Raw genomic sequence first — 17,438 nt, 5'->3', positions numbered from 1 at the left:
TATATATATATATTTACAACAGTTTGTTCTGGTTCTCAAATCTGATTGGTTAAGAACCGTGAGATATTGTATTGGTATCGCTACAGGAATGCCCTTTCACTGTTTGTATCACTCCGCTTCCCGTAGTTCTCACAGCGAGTGTCATGGCGGACACCCAAATCCACTAAAATTGTCACGGAATGTAGTTTTAAGAGTTACTTGTTTAGACTTCAAATATGTGGTTTGTTAATAAAGATAACGTCTATTTGAAAATTTGCATCAACGTTTTCGGAGATGTGAGCTCCAGGGCGTCAGCGGCCGTTCAGCGCTCATGAACTGACCCAGAACTCGAGAGCAGCCTCACCTCGGCCAGATCTTCTGGAATTTGCCACTGGCTCTGATGTCTCTATAGTGGTTAAACATGAGATATAATTCATTTTGGGTAATTCTAACGGGCAGTCTTTGGTCTCATTAATCTATTATTTATTCCAGAGATTTTATATTTTTATTATTTTTACATGTCTCTCAGTATATGTAAAGTACTGCACTTATAGTAGTCTGTTCCATAAAAACATATTTTCAATCACAATGGAGCACGATTTTACATCATGTCACATCTCTTCCCTCCCCATTGCATCGCAAACTCATGCATCTTGACCTATTCTATGAGTGTTGTGCAAAAAAACAAAAAGCTTCAACCTATATTTTCTATTCTGCTTTCTATATTTCTTGCATGCATCAATAGGTACTCTCTTCTTTCAAATGCACAAAAAACAAGTTATACTTCTTTTTTCTCTCTCCTCCTGCAGGACGACACAGAGCCCTACTTTATCGGAATATTCTGTTTTGAGGCCGGCATTAAGATCATCGCCTTGGGCTTTGTGTTTCACAAAGGCTCTTACCTACGCAACGGCTGGAACGTAATGGACTTTGTGGTGGTTCTGACAGGGTGAGTCCACAGCTGGGGAGGCAGAAACAGTTTCAAATGGATGTATATGTGTGTTTTATGTCTTCAGGAAAGTAAGGGATCGGCTTTGTTTCTTTGTGAAAGTGCCTGTTACAAAGTGTTCTAGTCTGGTCCCCTTCTGTATCTGTGTGAACATTGCCCTCTGGCCGATCTTGTTCTCCTAAAAAAGTTGAGAGTTTTCAGATATTGGACCTACGTTTTCGGAGATGTGAGCTCCAGGGCGTCAGCGGCCGTTCAGCGCTCATGAACTGACCCAGAACTCGAGAGCAGCCTCACCTCGGCCAGATCTTCTGGAATTTGCCACTGGCTCTGATGTCTCTATAGTGGTTAAACATGAGATATAATTCATTTTGGGTAATTCTAACGGGCAGTCTTTGGTCTCATTAATCTATTATTTATTCCAGAGCAAATAGTTTTGGCTGAGGGCAAAATCTTATCACGTTAAATTTTATGTAACTTTAATGCTGTATCAGAGTGCCGCCTTTGTACTTTTGACTGAATTGTCTAGCAACTTTTATGATGGCTGTTGTTGTTGTTTATTATCCAATAAATACTATTTTATATTCATAGTAGTATTTACTATTGGGAAACTGTGTGTTTGTGTGTGTGTGTTCATGATGGTGATTTTTGTGACATTGTTCCGCCATTAGATGATGACAAGAGACTGTTTTACGAGTCAACAGTAGACTTTTATATTGAAAGAGACTGAAACAGAAGTTATTTTTACTTTTAATAACAGCTTGTAAGATGCATTTAACAAATGCACTGATCAGCGCTGTCATTGGAAATCACCCTTAAATATGAAAGGATAGTAGAACAAAGATATCGCTTTCCTCAGCGGACATTCAGACTAATGTTTTATTGTGAATATGAGATTGAGCTGAAGAATGAATGCTGTATCAGATGCAGGTAATCACACTCGCTTAGTCAATCTCTCTCTCATAGTACTGTACATATAATACAGAGAGCTTTTAATACAGTGATACAATAAGCTTTCAATGAAGCAGCTCAACGTTCCTTCGTTACTAGTTCTAAAGTGACGTTTTCGAATTAGTAATGATCTTGAGCTATACTGTCAAACTGAGATTTGAATCTGTGGCGGAAGGAAGTACTTCTGCACAAAAGGGTTTTTAAAGACACTCCGTTGTTGTTTTTCTTATATATTTACACACTCGTGCCGTCGAACTGTTGTATAAACACAATATCACACTCGTAGACGTGAGATATGGCTGTATATTGGCACTCTGTGATTACCTATGGCACTCGGCCTGCGGCCTCGTGCCTACGGCCAAGTCACGGCCGTGCCGATATACAGCCATATCTCATGTCTACGAGTGTGATATTGCTCATGCATCTTGACCTATTCTATGAGTGTTGTGCAAAAAAACAAAAAGCTTCAACCTATATTTTCTATTCTGCTTTCTATATTTCTTGCATGCATCAATAGGTACTCTCTTCTTTCAAATGCACAAAAAACAAGTTATACTTCTTTTTTCTCTCTCCTCCTGCAGGACGACACAGAGCCCTACTTTATCGGAATATTCTGTTTTGAGGCCGGCATTAAGATCATCGCCTTGGGCTTTGTGTTTCACAAAGGCTCTTACCTACGCAACGGCTGGAACGTAATGGACTTTGTGGTGGTTCTGACAGGGTGAGTCCACAGCTGGGGAGGCAGAAACAGTTTCAAATGGATGTATATGTGTGTTTTATGTCTTCAGGAAAGTAAGGGATCGGCTTTGTTTCTTTGTGAAAGTGCCTGTTACAAAGTGTTCTAGTCTGGTCCCCTTCTGTATCTGTGTGAACATTGCCCTCTGGCCGATCTTGTTCTCCTAAAAAAGTTGAGAGTTTTCAGATATTGGACCTCTTTAGCACTATTTGAACAGGATTCCTTTTCCAAATTATGTTTGAGTTACAGTTATTGAAAGAGCATGCCTCAGATTTCATATGCTGATTGCAATCGTCTGTAATTTTTAGGTAGGAATAGGAGTGTCTGTTTGGATGTGGGTATTATGGAAGGTCATCCTCAAACCCACCAGAAGTAAACATTAAATATATATGTGAGACAATTAAGGGAAGGAATTTATTATCTTTACATCAGATGAGTTGCCAGCAGTATTTTAACTGTTATTTTACCTAGAATGTTAGCAAAGAGGTCTAAATCTATAATGAAGGCGCAGCAGGAAGCACAAGAAGAAAATTTGGCTTTAGTTACGGTATTTGACAAAGGTAAAAATAAATGAGGGGAGACACTGTGAAAAAATTGCTGCACTCACAGACATTCATATCTGGACAGGATTAGATTTCTCAAAGGGACCCTCGGCTGAAAAACAGGTAATTTGGTTTGTAATTTTTACAGAGGTTGTGTGACAGGATTACAATGAAGTTGGTCTGTGAAACACAAATTTATCTGACCTGTTCAGGGAAAGCTATTCCTGTCCGAATAGGGTTTTTGCAGTTGAGGAAAGTCTAAAATGTCCTATTATTGCAGAATTACAGAGTTCTGGGGCAGTTTTTCAAATCAGCAATGATTTCTAGTACAGGTGAACTTAACTGCTTTTCTCTTTTTCTCCTACTGGTGAAACAGAGAAACCTCTATTTTTTTCTTTTGTTTTAGGCCATTGTCTACATGTCCAAATTCATTGTTGAAACATTTATAAAGAAAGGAACTGACTAAAGTACACTTAATTGTTATAAAATACACTACTGTTTCAAAGATGTGAATTAGTACAATTGTATTTTTTTTTAGTTCTATTACAAGACTATATCATGGTTTCCACAAAAATATCAAGCAGCACAACTGTAATTAACATTGATAATAATAATAATAAATGTTTCTTGAGCACTAAATCAGCATATTAGAATGATTTTTGAAGGATCATGTGACACTGAAGACTAGAGTAATGGCTGTTATGAATTCATAGTTATTACTGTTTATGATGTTGAAAGTAATACTGCATTCAATAAGTTTAATGCAGGTTTGGGTTAATTTCTGTTTTGTATAAGCGCTCAATGCAAATAGCACTAGGCACATAGTGCTGAGTTTTGTGAATAAGGTGCAAGCTATAATGAGCCCAAATTTATATGCAGTATTTGTGCTATATCAGCACATTTAATGTCTAAGCTGGATTGTGATTGGTTAGTGAATAAAATGCAGGGGATTTTTGTGCTGAGATGCAGCAAGAAAAAGTTGCTCAGTCTTACTTGCTCACTTACCATTCAGTTTTTAACTGGTAAAATATTCATGGTTCAGTGTTTCTAGGCGCTTCAGGAGGCGAGAGGGTTAATAGTAATAGACTTTATCAGTAATATAGGCACAAATCAGTAATATAGGCACACATTTAAATGTGGCAAATTGATTTCACAGAGACGATTTGCAGTTCTCATCTCACACATGTAATAAACAATGACTGACACTATGTAAAAATGTATATATCATCATTTTTATATGTAAGCTGCTCTCAGATTGTGAATATTTTACCCAAAATAGAATTAATTGCCTTCATGTTGTTACAGTTTCTAATGATATTTTTGCAAGGAAAACACAAAACAATTATTCTTTATGCAAGAAAATTAAACTATGCCTTTAAAAGGGACCAGGCTTTGCTGGCTGATCTGCAACTGTAGTGCAATTGCATTGTTTATCTCCAGGTGTCTGAACTCCCAACACCTGCTCTTTATATTTTGGTCCATTTCAGTCCACAGTTTATGTTTGTCAGGCTTGTAATTACACTTTCAGAGACTATGGATTTATGGAGCAGATAATGGTGATTCTGAAAATGGTCCTGACAGATAAATCAAAGATGGGCAGGGATTAAAAGCAGATGGAGTTAGAGGGGTATGACAGACTGTGATCATTTTAAAAGAAGGAAGAAAAAGAGAGAGACAGAATAGAATGGATATAGATAGGTTTTAGTGATATGCATTGTAAACCTTATCAGACTTGCATGAGCCGAATGTTAATTAGGTGTTCATCCAGTAGTCATAACTGATTTGCTGAAAGGCAGGTTAACTGGACCCTAGACAAATTAGGATTACCACTAAGGGTGCACGATTAGGGTAAAAAAAAAAAGGGCTCATGCACAGACATTCATTCTCACAAAGTGGTTTACTGCCGTTTATGCATTAGTGAATCAAGCCAGTGACTAAACGACCACATGTAATGCTCATTTATTATGCAAAGATGTTAGCCAATCATAGCAGTGGGAGTTTACATTGAAATCTCAAAGCAGACATCCAATAGAGTCCAATAGAGTGTTCAAATTATAGGGTTAATTTCAGGGTAGAAGGACCATTTATTTCTAAATTATAGTCATTTTTGATGAAACAAACATACTAAGATTATAAGTGCACCTCTGGAAACATAAAATAATAATAAAAAAAATGCATTTCAAGACCCCTTTGAAGCATCTCATTAGAAGTATGGGAAGATAATTGACGCATGTTGCATTTCCAAAAGCACATTAAAGTGGCTCAAACTCAGAGCAGATGCAGAGATGGAGTTTGTGTGGAGCAGCATTTACTTCAAATACAGCTAGATAATGAGAAAGAACACAGTGCCGCGCTTTAAAACACACACCACAAATCTAGCGTAGCGTTAGTTCTGGCAGGTCACGTTAGTCAAGCTCGCATCAGCTGACTCTCAGCTGATCCCCATCAACCTATGGGAATACGACACCTATCTAAGTATTCATATATAAGGTCCCGCAGTAGTATCAGCAGTTTTCGCAATGCTCAATAGCTAATTACCCTCCTCCATCCCCAACTCCTCCTCTGTCAGTCAGGATTCAGCCTTCTGATTCTCCTTTGAATCAGACTAATTCTAAAATGTGTACATAACATTATTGAACTTTAACGATATCTGCAATACATTTATGTTGGTTCTGTTCTGTTTACCCTGGGGGGGGTTATCGCTGCTCTCCCTGCTCTCATCCATGCTAGGCTGCATGGATGCGCAGGGAGTTCTTGCCCAGAACGGAACCATACCGCCAATCCAAAGTGTATGCTTAATTGTCAATCATCTTTGACGATAGTGGTCCTGACAGAAATATTTGTTTTATTAAATTGCAGCCTTTGTGAATTTGGTTTTATTTCGATTAAACGTGCAGCCCTATCACTTACCCTTTTTTGGCATGTTTGAATATGCAGGTATTATAAACAGTTGGCAGAGGTTTTTGCTTGGTCTTAGTAATTGTTTTATGCAGATTAGCAAAACAAGATGATTTTTTCACAGTATATTCATTGTGAATGCATCGCCATTCCCATACCCAGACATTGTGCTGTTATTACCATTGCCCACTGTTACCTCGACAACAGCAGTCTGGCCCATGCTGTCCTCAGGCAACCCGGTTAGGTGCTGAGACAATGGTGTGCTCTGTTCTTTTATATTTTTCTCTGTGATCGTCCACATCTGCTGCCCACTGCTCCTCTGATCCGATTCCTGCGAGACACTAGAGATTTCACTCCCTGTTTTACATGCATGCATCTTAATGGCTCCAACATCATCAGCTGTAAAGCCATGTTCACATAGAAAGTGATTTTTATTTGCTGGAAGCCACTTTATTGTTTGTTGTTAGTAGGCATTTGTGCCGCAAAATGCCCTAATGCTATTGATCTGTCTATAATCTAAAAACAAATGAGATATTATGGATGTACACTCTTGGAAAAATAAAAACTATTTTGGGTTTCCCCAAAAAACCTTTCTGGACAATCTCTATAATGTGAAGAACATTTAATGACCTAAAGAACCTTTTTCCACTATAACAAACCTTTTGTCCTTTCATCTTTTCGACTTTCCTCTATCAGGCTATCTTCATCTCATTGTCTTTGCACATGCAGTGAAGGTAGTTCTGGTCACTTGAACTTTATCTGCTCCTTAATTTAAAGACATATTGGCTGTTGAGCTCCTAGTGGAAACACAGTCATCATCGTAAGGATGATATTTTTAATGGGTGACATACAGAGCCATGAGATGCTGCTTTGGCAGATGTGATGGAGAGGACATCACAGTAAGGGGCTGTAAGAAGCTTTAAAAAAAAGAGACATTTTCTGAGCTTAGTTAAAAATGGAAATAATGTAGCCACCAGGTTGTAGACAAAAATGGACAGAAACTGATATTGAAAGGTCACGTCTGTCAATTTCTCTACAACTGACATACAATTCTAATTGTATGTCTAATTGATTCTAATTTCCATTTGGGTGCTTTCGTGTTCCGGTCTCCATAGAAATCCATGATAAAACGGGGTAAAAAGATCGACTTAGTTAATTAAACTGAAACTTTTTCAGTATAACTAAATATAAAAATGTGCGCAGGGTTAAGCTGTGCTGTTGTCGGCTGCCACAGTAACAGCAATAAGCTTAAGGAATTTTTGTTAAGTACTTGTTTTGCGCACCAGCAAATCTGTCCGTGTCCGGTGCTGTATACATAAAGGATGACAAAAGAAAATGAGCATGACTTGCAGTGTTTAAAGGGATAGTTCACTTTCAGTTGCTGGTCCCCATTAACTTGCATAGTGTTTTTTTTTTCCATACTATGGAAGTCAATGGGGACCAGCAACTGAAGGTGAACTATCCCTTTAAGTTAAAATATTGTGTGTGAAATAATAAAGAAAATAATGAGAGCTCTTATCATTTTGTGGACAAAATCCAGCAAACTTTGTCCCGATCAGGAGCTGTTTGTTGGATATGTGCAGTCATGTGTTTTCATTGCAGCTAACCACGGGTCACTTCATGTCATCTACCCACTCATTAAACTATGACAGGTGAGTTACTGCAAAAAGATGGTCATTGTGGCACTGTAAAGTGATGAAACTATGGTGCCATGTGCTTTTTAAAACCATTTTCATAGGTTTATTGTTACATTACCGGCTCGGAAAATACGTTAATTTGACTAGAAACACCAGAGACCGGAAATGTAAAGCATCGTTCCAGTCGGGCGATACTTCCACGTTCAGGAAAAATTTGGATATGGGTGCATGGGTGTGTGCAGTGGTTTCCACATCAGAAGAATAAAGGATGTGATGTTTTCCCATGCCTTTTCTCTCCTCTCTGCTCCATTTCTCAGTTAGTGTCAGCTTGAGCTGGCCTAACCCTGATTTAACTCAATATTCAGTTGTTTAATGAATAGGCCGGTGTAACGGTGTTGCTCTGGGCAGCAGCAGACCTTTAATCTACAGCATCACACAGCAAAAGCCTCTAATAGGAGAATAAATATCCTCCCCTCCCCGCTCTGAGGTTCAGATCAATAGTACAATGTCCAGCAGGAAGAAAGTGAGCAAGACAGGGAAGGGAGGAAGATGAAGATAGAGTAGTCTTCTGATGGAAATAAACTGCAGAGCATTTGTAGTTGTGATTTAGATCTATATTTTATTGTTGTTGTTTTCTCATTTTTTGTTTTAGTTTAGTTTAGCCTTGCCTTGCCTTGCTTTGCTTTGCTTTGCTATTTTTGTTGCTCTGTTATTTTAAAATAGGAGAAACATATAAATATATTATTTATTTTGAAGTTTGGTCCCCTTATGACAACTGATTCACAGGATCCATATGTAGTGTTGCTAATATTAGAATAAGTGTAAATGCTCTAGATGTGTGGCATTTGGTGATCATATGGGTCATACAGGTTCGAGTCAATCCAGTTATACCTGCTGATCCCATTTCCCGCTAATTTCCTGTCGTCTCTCTACTTACTTTGTCAACAATAGCGGCAGAAAGCCACAAAATTAGGGCTTTGTATGGCAAATTACTTATTATCAATGTACATCAATTTGATACAATGTATTATTATCACAGTAATGTAATTGGATTGTGATTCAAACTGTGGCAAACATTATAGATACCCAGCTATATCAAATCTCTTTTTGCGCTCATTTAGACAAATTGTTTCTTCAGTACTTAAACCATAGGAAAAGATGTGAATGCAGAAAAAAAGAGAAAAAAATTTATCAATGCAATATCATGAGAAAAGATTGAGAAAAATAAATTAGCAATACATCTGCTTTCTATTGGTGTGTTAGCACTTTGATGTATCTTGGTCTGAATGGGCAGAATGTTACGCTTGATGGAATGTTATGCCTATGGCAAAATCCTCATTGGTCGACACAAGTTCATTTGAGCCAATCCAAATGAACCCTCGGGTCAAACAGATTCTTCTCTAGTTCCGTTCAAAAACCTGGAACTCCAGTATCTACAGAGGATGCGTTGCCTTATCTTGTTACCATGGTTACAAGCCCACCTCCCCCTTTCTGTGGTCATAGGCGGTTGAACGTTCAGCAAGTAAGTAACAACCAAAGCCACGGTTGACCTCATCTGACCTTTAACACCACTGTGATGTCTTTGTGGAAGTCATTTAAAAATGCCATGAATCATCCTGACAGCACCCATGGCTCGACCTGCGTGCTTGTAGCTACCTTTGCCTTAACGATTATTGTTTGGCTTCTTTAATTAGCTTGTTTTACTGCTCCAGGGTTTGGTAGAGAGGATGTTTCCATGTTATCTCTGTCTGTCTCACATCTGTCCGTGTTGACGTCAACTCTTCCCCTCAGGTTGAGGCTGAGCGGGTTGAGTTGATGGCATCGTCTGTGCTTGTTCTTGGTTTTTTATCCCACTCAGAATATTCAGGACTCCGATCAGGGCTGAGGCCGCTTATCCAGGAACACACAGTGCTGACTTCAAAGAGTCGTGTTCAATTCTGCTGTCTTTCATGTGTTTTGGATGCAGCGAGACAATGAGTGGCTTCAAAGTGGTAGGGACCTGGCCTTGCTTTGTTTGTGCCGGAGTCAAAGTGATTCATAATGGAGTACCATTTGAACATGTGCCAATGTCTCTTGTTGCACAGACAGACAACAGCAGGTTCTGCTCATACTTTGGAGGCTATTAAAATGTTTGTGTATGTTTTAAAGACGTTTCACTCATAACCAAATCAGTATTTTTGAACAAGTCCTTTAAGAGAATGAATCGCCCTACTTTCAGATTCTACACTCTTGTAAAAAAACAAAACAATGAATTGCAGTGCCAATGTGTTTATAGTATCTAGTCAGTCATTCAATCTATCATTCTATCATTTTTGCTGTTGTTCTATCGATCTATTATTCTGTCATTCTGTCTGTCATTCTACCATTCTCTGTCGTTCTGTCATGATATCTCCCTCTGTTGTTCAGTCTATCATTGTATTATTTTGTCTGTTGTTCTGTCATACTATCAATCTATCATTCTGTCGTTCTGTCTGTTGTTCAATCATATCAATTTGTCATTCTGTCCGACTTTCTATCCGTCTATAATTCTGATGATCTATCTATCTATATATCTGTCTATCTGTCTATCTGTCTGTCTGTCTGTCTGTCTTCCTGTCCTGTCCTGTCTGTCTGCGTATCTGTCACTCTATTATTCTTTCTATCATTCTATCTATCGTTCTGTCTGTCATTCTATTTTTTTTTTCTCTGTCCTTAAGGCTTACAATTGTTCAAATTTCAAGTCTTTTTTCCCCTAATCCTTTAAACAAGGCTTTGTCTAGCCAGCATATGTATTGACAAACTTTGCTTTTCTAGTTGTATTACCCCACATGTTTGGCTTCGTCACTGTGTGTTGATCAGTGATGCACAGTGTGGATTTTCAAACTGTTGCAGGAAGGTAGCAGCTTGTCCCAGCCGTTCCTCTATCAAGTAGAGCCCTCAGGGGATTTTTCTTTCTCTCTCTCTATGTATTTTTTCTGCTCTCTTTGACTGTACTTCTCACCTATTGTATTCTTTTATCATCGCTAGGCTTCATATCTCTTTTGCCTGATGCCAGCCATATGTTTCCAACTGCAAATCCAGAGAGTATGACTGTTATGACACTCAGGAGAAAGAGCACAGTAAAGTTCATCTTAGTAAAAAGAGCAGTGTGGCAAAATTTAATAAAAATAAAAAAACTACAGTATTTATGCTGTAATCTCACAGTTTTTCCTCTGTTTTCAGAGATGTCTTCAAAGTCTATTTGAATTTCTCCTCCTAGTGTTTGTTTTTCCTCAAAGGCTAGATCTTTTTAATGCCCAAACATACACACTATACACTGACTAAAATTAAAAAAGTGAAAAAGCATAATAGGACCCCTTTAAGGATTTAGTTCAATCTCCAGTCAATATCATATGTCAGATAATAGGTGTGTCCATGTGTGCAGGTTTGTACAGGGACATAGTAAAAATTTGCATAGGTTACCATTTATTATCTTCCAGAAACAGTCTGTGCCGAACCTTTTGTTGGACTAAAGTGTGTATTTCATCTCACTTAGGAAGAATGCCAAGTGGCTTATGCACATAATTTATGTACTGTCCAACTTTATCATTTCTATAATTTGTGTTGCTGGCCAGATGGCACACTATACTTTTTGATTATTGCTTTTTAAATAAATATTTTTTTTGTACTATTTTACTTACTGCTCTAGCTTTTGTACTACTCTGGTTTGCATATGAAACTTAACATTTCGATTGTGAGTCAGTGTTATTTTAGTATCATTAAGATACTATTTTTAGGAATATTTTTAATTGGTTTTTATTTTTCTATTTTAACTTTTATATTAGTTTTAGCTATTTTAGTACATCAATTGAAACTAAGTGAAAATGAGAAATGTTGCTTTTGCAACTAAAAAACATGAGTGTAAGTTTTTTATTTTATTTTATTTTAAGTAACTAAAATGTTTTTTTATGGTTTTAGTTGTATAGGGTTAGGGTTACAATGACCCTGTTGTGAGTATTATTAGCTCTTGTATAAATTGCTTGTGTTGCTGCTTATTTATATCTTTGGATAAAAGCACCTGGTTATCTAGACTTTTTAGCTATTATTTATTAATTATTATTATTATTATTATTTACATGTCGTGTTACAGAACTCTTGATCAGCTTTTGGCCAGTTCTGCCATGTGTAGTGATTGCAGGAAGCATATTGTATTAAAATAAAGCAGTAAACCACAAGAGACCAAGTTTCACAGTGATTTTGCCATAATTTAAGAGGAGTTGTTAAGCATGATGCAACGCAATGCAACCCTAAGCCCTCGAGTGGTTTATTGCTTTTATGATAGCATAAGCAATATGATGAAATACACCAATGTTATCAAATAATTACCTTTATTAATAGTAATACTCTTAATAACCATTTTTCTGCCAAGTAATATAGTTCAGCTCTAGGCTGTTTACAGTTGCCAAGCAACTTGACTCATTAATATGGAACTCGTGTGTGTTCACTATTAATATATTTCACAATAGGACAGACTTAAATTCAAATACTCAGTAGGTCAACACCTGCGTTGATTTTTCTCACTCTTAAGTCTGAGTGAAGATTAATGCCCATTTTGTAAGCTGAGAGGGTCAACAGTTACATCACAATGTATAACAACTGATCAAGCAACAACTGGAACAGATGCAGAAGACTATGTCTTTCCTCTCTTCAATGATTATCACAGAACTAGACATGCTGTGCACGTGTAGCAATAATGACCACAGCACTGACATGTCGAAAAGGTTCGTCTTTTGTTGTCATGTTTGCAGTCCTGATGTGTATCATTGCATTTGTGTGTATGAGAGAAAGAGAGAGGGCAGTACGCTGTAAAAGAGATGGTGACATTTGCGTCAGCTTCTTAACACAGCCCTGCTGTGTATCTCTCCCCCTTAGGGAGGGGGTCACCTTTCAGCTTCATTGTGAGCTTGACATGACCGTGCCCCCCCGTTTGTCTCTATGTCTGTAAAACGGACCTGTTGAAGTACACTTGAAGGAAGAGTTCATGCGGGGGGATCCTGTAAGACAGATGACACAACATTCATCAAAGGTAGGCTCGTCTAGACGATCGCAGTGCACATCATTCAGCACATCATCCTCTGCCATATCTAGTGGTTTGTATGGTAATTTGCTATCTTATAGTCATATCTAGTGAGCTTTTAAGTAAACAAAACTATCAGATATATAGAGGCCAATGCAGCGCTAGTGCCATATCAGGTTGTACGAACCTGTAGCTTTTATGATATTGAATAATTAAAACTATAATTCAAGCTTTTGTCTACATTAGCTCCCTGGCTCTCTTACGGGCTATGAAATGTGATTTCATAAAAGTCTGTTTGAAACTACCATACTACACAACTATGCACAGTATGCAACCACAATGTTGTCGACCTGACCTTCCATTCCCAGTGTGATGCATGAACTGTAAGTAATATTGGCTTATTGACTCATCATTCATCAGACTGCCAAGAATTAAGATGTTTTGTCCCAAACTGGGTTAAAAAAAAATGCAAAATTACAGTTTTTATTGTTCGTCGTGTTAAATGGAAGCTGCTTGTGAAATATGCATAATGAAGAGATTTTTTAGTATTATTTGTAGACTATTATTGTATTTATTAATATTTGGAATTTATATTCATAGTTTTAGTTTTTATTTTAATTTTAGTGTAAGTCATTTTGATGTGTGGTTTTGGTTTAGTATTTCTGTATAGCTTTAATTGATTTTTATTTCAGTTTCAATTTGATTAAATTTAAAACCTCAACTTAAACTTATTTATCTCAGTTATTTGCCAAAGAAGCATTTCTAATTTTTCATCTGATATTTATATTTTCTTATTTTATTTCAGCTTTATTTCAGTTACCAAAAACATTTTTTAATAGTCTTCGTTTTAATAACAATAACAACGCTGGTAACTGCATAAAGTGCCTTGTTTCACATACTATTTAAGAAAAACGTAGGCAGTATTCAGTGTATACTGTGCAGTATTCCACTCCGAACATAGCCTGAGTTTCTCTGTAATCATTCCAAGAGCCTTGCTGTGACTTATGCGAAAGACAGGATTCTGTGAAGATTTAGCCCTCCATGTTATTGTCGAGTTATTCTGGTCAACTATATGCGTTTGTCTGTTGCTTAAGAGGGGGATACAGGAGAGGAGAGGAGGAAAACGCTTCACACAGCCTTATATATTCTCTCTCTGAACTCTGTTTGTCTGTGACTTCAAACAAACCACTCTGCCACTCTCTGCTTATCAGTCTCTCAGTCAACACACAACCAGGAAAACAATCTGCCTCCGTCTGCCTGCAAAAGCTCGCCTGGCTTCTCTTCTGCCTGCTGTAGTGGCTTTCGGCTTGCTGCTCCTCGTCTTTTATAGTTAGATAAACAGACTAAAGTTTGGAGATTGACAGAGAAGGCTGAATGTCAAACCAAGCAGTGCTTTTCTCATTCTATGTCAGGCACGCTGCTTCTTTCCTAACAGACAAAATGGTTTTGTATAAAGAAATTAATTGGATTTGGAGATAGACGGGAAATTCATGAGTGAATGTTTAACAAAGAGAGTAATACAAGGTTGAAGGCACATGCTGGGTGTATATCACTGTAATTATACTGAATCAGAGCCCATGTTCAGTTTTTTTTTAATAGGATTTTGGGACACTTACACTTCTTTGCTATACTTTTGGTAAGCAATCTTCAGTGTCACATGATCCTTCAGAAATCATTCTAATATGCTGATCTGGTGATCAAGAAGCATTTCTAATAATAAATGTTGAAAACAGATTTTTAAAAACTTTTTAACTCCGAAACTTTATAACAGTGATGTATATGCCAGGCGTAAATAAAAGGCTAATATAGTGACACATTTATGGTTTCATTTTACGTGTCATGTTGCAGCCACTTATTTATATTTGATGTTGAGTGAAGCATTACGGCTCATTTCGGAGCCCTTCCATAACATTTAATTTAATACCATTTTATCTTCTGTGTGCCTAAGACAATGCAGATTGTCACAAGGTGCTTTAATGTAATTTTGAGGCTGGCTGCAGGCCCTGGAGGCAGTCAGAGAGAAAATAAAATGTTGTTTGTGGCCCTGGATCTTTATTAGTCGCTCAGTGTGTCATTAGTGTTTAGACATATTTGTTTAGTTGTTTGTGTGTATGTCGGTAGAATAACAGCATACTACGGAAGATAGACGAGCACAAGCGCTGCTAGCAGCACATATACAACTCTTGGCTGACCTCCAGCTGTGGCATTTATACTGTTCTGCTCACGTTGTTTCCTGTCACCACTGTTTAAATGGCCAGTCAGCATTTTTGACATTCATGATAGTCAGAACTCAGAGAATCAGTAGCAACCTTTGTCCTTCACGACTGACATAATTTTTAAAAGCAACATTATTAAAAGCCGAACTTTTTGACAATTTTATTTTTAAATACTAAATCAATTTAATTTGCAAAGACAATTTAAGTAAAACGATCTGTTGCACTTTAATAATATTGCTGTGCTCGTTTGAGCATCCAGAAGGTCAATTTGCTATCTGTTTGGCAGATGGAGTGGGGGGAGGATGGTAAGAGTGTTTGGAAATGTTATTATTTTTTACAAGGCTTAATTATCCTTATTCAGACAAATGTCAAAGTGTATTCATGTATTCATTGTCCTAGCATGCTAATAGTTAGGCTAATAGGCAAATTAGTTGTTGTAGGTCATGGTTCATTAATCGCCCACATGACATTAGTCTCACTGTTAGCATGCTCTTCCTGTTCACTCATGTAATAATAGTAATTTATGCTTGGTCTGTGCCTCATTTTGCTCCTTAGTTCCCTGTGTTGTGAGTCAGTATATTGTAAACAGAAGTTTTACAAGGTATTGCATTAAAACATTACTGATATTTATTAGCAGCATTGCTGAATAACATCCCATAATGCATTTTAATTGTGGGATGTTAAAAAGTCATTAGGAAAGATGCGATTGTCCAGCATGTTTTATTAAGCAGAACAGATTAATTATAATTAATTAGATTTCTAACAGTGAATTCTGGAAGTTTTTAGTAATTTCAGTACGGTGGAATGATGTCGATTAGACCTAAAAATTTCCCTATCTAGTGCACTTAGTAGCGAATTAGAGAGCGGATTGAAACACTTCCTTGGTTTACATTGTGGATAGTCTCAGGTGAACAGACTTCTGATGACGTGCATGAAGGGCGGTCCCATGAGATCTAGAGGTGAGAATGGAAGTGGTTCACTTTCATTCAGGCGGAAACTTGTTTTTGTCTTTTTCCCTTAAATAACTCAAGCCTCAGAGCAGCTTGATTCTGAACTTTGTGACCTGAATATTTGAATTCTTAACTTTTAACTGCTCAATATAATTATCTAAAATACATTAGTCTCTAAATGCACTATAATCTGTACTTGTGACATATTTCAATGTATTGCATTCTGGTACTCCCAATCTATCCTATAACAATTAATTGACAACTTAAACATTCGTTAATGTAATTTCAGTTAACCAGCTCTTTAAACACACATACAGGTTCTTTCTGTACAGAGAGTGACTCATATGATGAACTGCTCTCATTATCATGCCAGTTTTTTTGAAGACGGGGCTCGGAGCACCGGGAGGCCTTTTAGTCGCCATGGCAATTGATTTACCACTGTTCCTTCATGCTGTGTGTAGAACAGCTAAAGCGAAGGAAACTGGAGACCTGATTAATATCTGCTTGTTGTGAAGATGATGACATGATTCACTTCTCAGATTCACTTTGCAGCAATGTTTTGTTCAGTTTAGATGAATATTGAAGCTTTTCCAGGAACTGTTGTGTAGAAATATTTAGTTTCAAAGCTGGAGTGTTTTTGGTTTTGTTTTGTGTTTTGTTTTGTTTGTTTGTGTATAGTTTTGTTTTGCTTTTTGCCTTTTTCTTTTTTGTTCATTTTTGTTTTGTGTTTTGCTTTGCTTTTTGTTTTTTGAAATGACACTTTTAGCTGTAACAAAATTATGAATGGTCTAAAAAGGACTATAGAAATCTATAGAAAAAAATGTCTCGTTTCAAAATAAATCAAAATCAGAATCTGAAATACATTAACCCAACAGCAAACCTGCAACCTGAAAGTAACCATTGTTCCTTATTTTTTGTTTGAAGTGGGCATTTACAATGTCTTAAGCACAACAGCAAAAATAGGCTGTTAATTTTAGGATTAGAGAGAAAATTATGGCTGTTTTTGGTGTTTGGCTAACATTAAAAGTAGGGATGCACCGATACCACTTTTTCCAGTACTCGCCCGATACCGATACCGATAATTTTATTTTTGGAGTACCGATACCAATATTTTTATTGCATTTGTACATTTTTTAAATATTGGGTACAGAAACCAAAAGAGTATGTATAATGTTAGTTGGTTAACTTCATTTATCAAATAGATACAGTCAAACCAAAATTTATTCAGACACCTTTAACATTTCTCACATTATCACAGTTTATTCGCTATAGTTTAGAAAATGGTAATAAAATATGACAAGAACTCAGAGTTAAACTGTGTCAGAACAAATTCTTATATTCCAAAGCCTCTCATATAATGCAGAAACACTCAAGCAAGCAAAACACGCGCAACGCGTGCAAGTATTTGTACTGATGCAGAATGAGAGGGACAAGTAGTACAGCACATTTCACACAGGCTGCTAGATTCACTTTCACCTAAGGTTGAAAATAAATGATGTTTATAGTGAATGCCCCTATAAATGGTTTTATTTTTACGATTTAGTTTTA

The 17,438-nt window shown here is 37.1% G+C and overlaps 1 protein-coding gene across 1 annotated transcript in view; it reads left to right on the top strand.

Annotated features, from left to right (window-relative positions):
* Window positions 1-2,472: 2,472 nt before the first annotated feature.
* The window catches only part of LOC107692312 (voltage-dependent N-type calcium channel subunit alpha-1B-like), a 94,701-nt gene continuing 79,735 nt past the window's right edge, over window positions 2,473-17,438 (top strand). Inside the window, exon 1 of the mRNA XM_016491297.1 lies at window positions 2,473-2,597. Within this exon, the coding sequence (XP_016346783.1) occupies window positions 2,572-2,597 (26 nt within the window). The 5' untranslated portion in view covers window positions 2,473-2,571. The remainder of the gene's footprint in view (window positions 2,598-17,438) is intronic.

The sequence above is a fragment of the Sinocyclocheilus anshuiensis genome, unplaced genomic scaffold, assembly GCF_001515605.1.
Source record: "Sinocyclocheilus anshuiensis isolate Anshui unplaced genomic scaffold, SAMN03320099.WGS_v1.1 scaffold478, whole genome shotgun sequence".
Classification (NCBI taxonomy): Eukaryota; Metazoa; Chordata; class Actinopteri; order Cypriniformes; family Cyprinidae; genus Sinocyclocheilus; species Sinocyclocheilus anshuiensis.
This window is presented reverse-complemented; position numbering and strand designations above follow the sequence as displayed.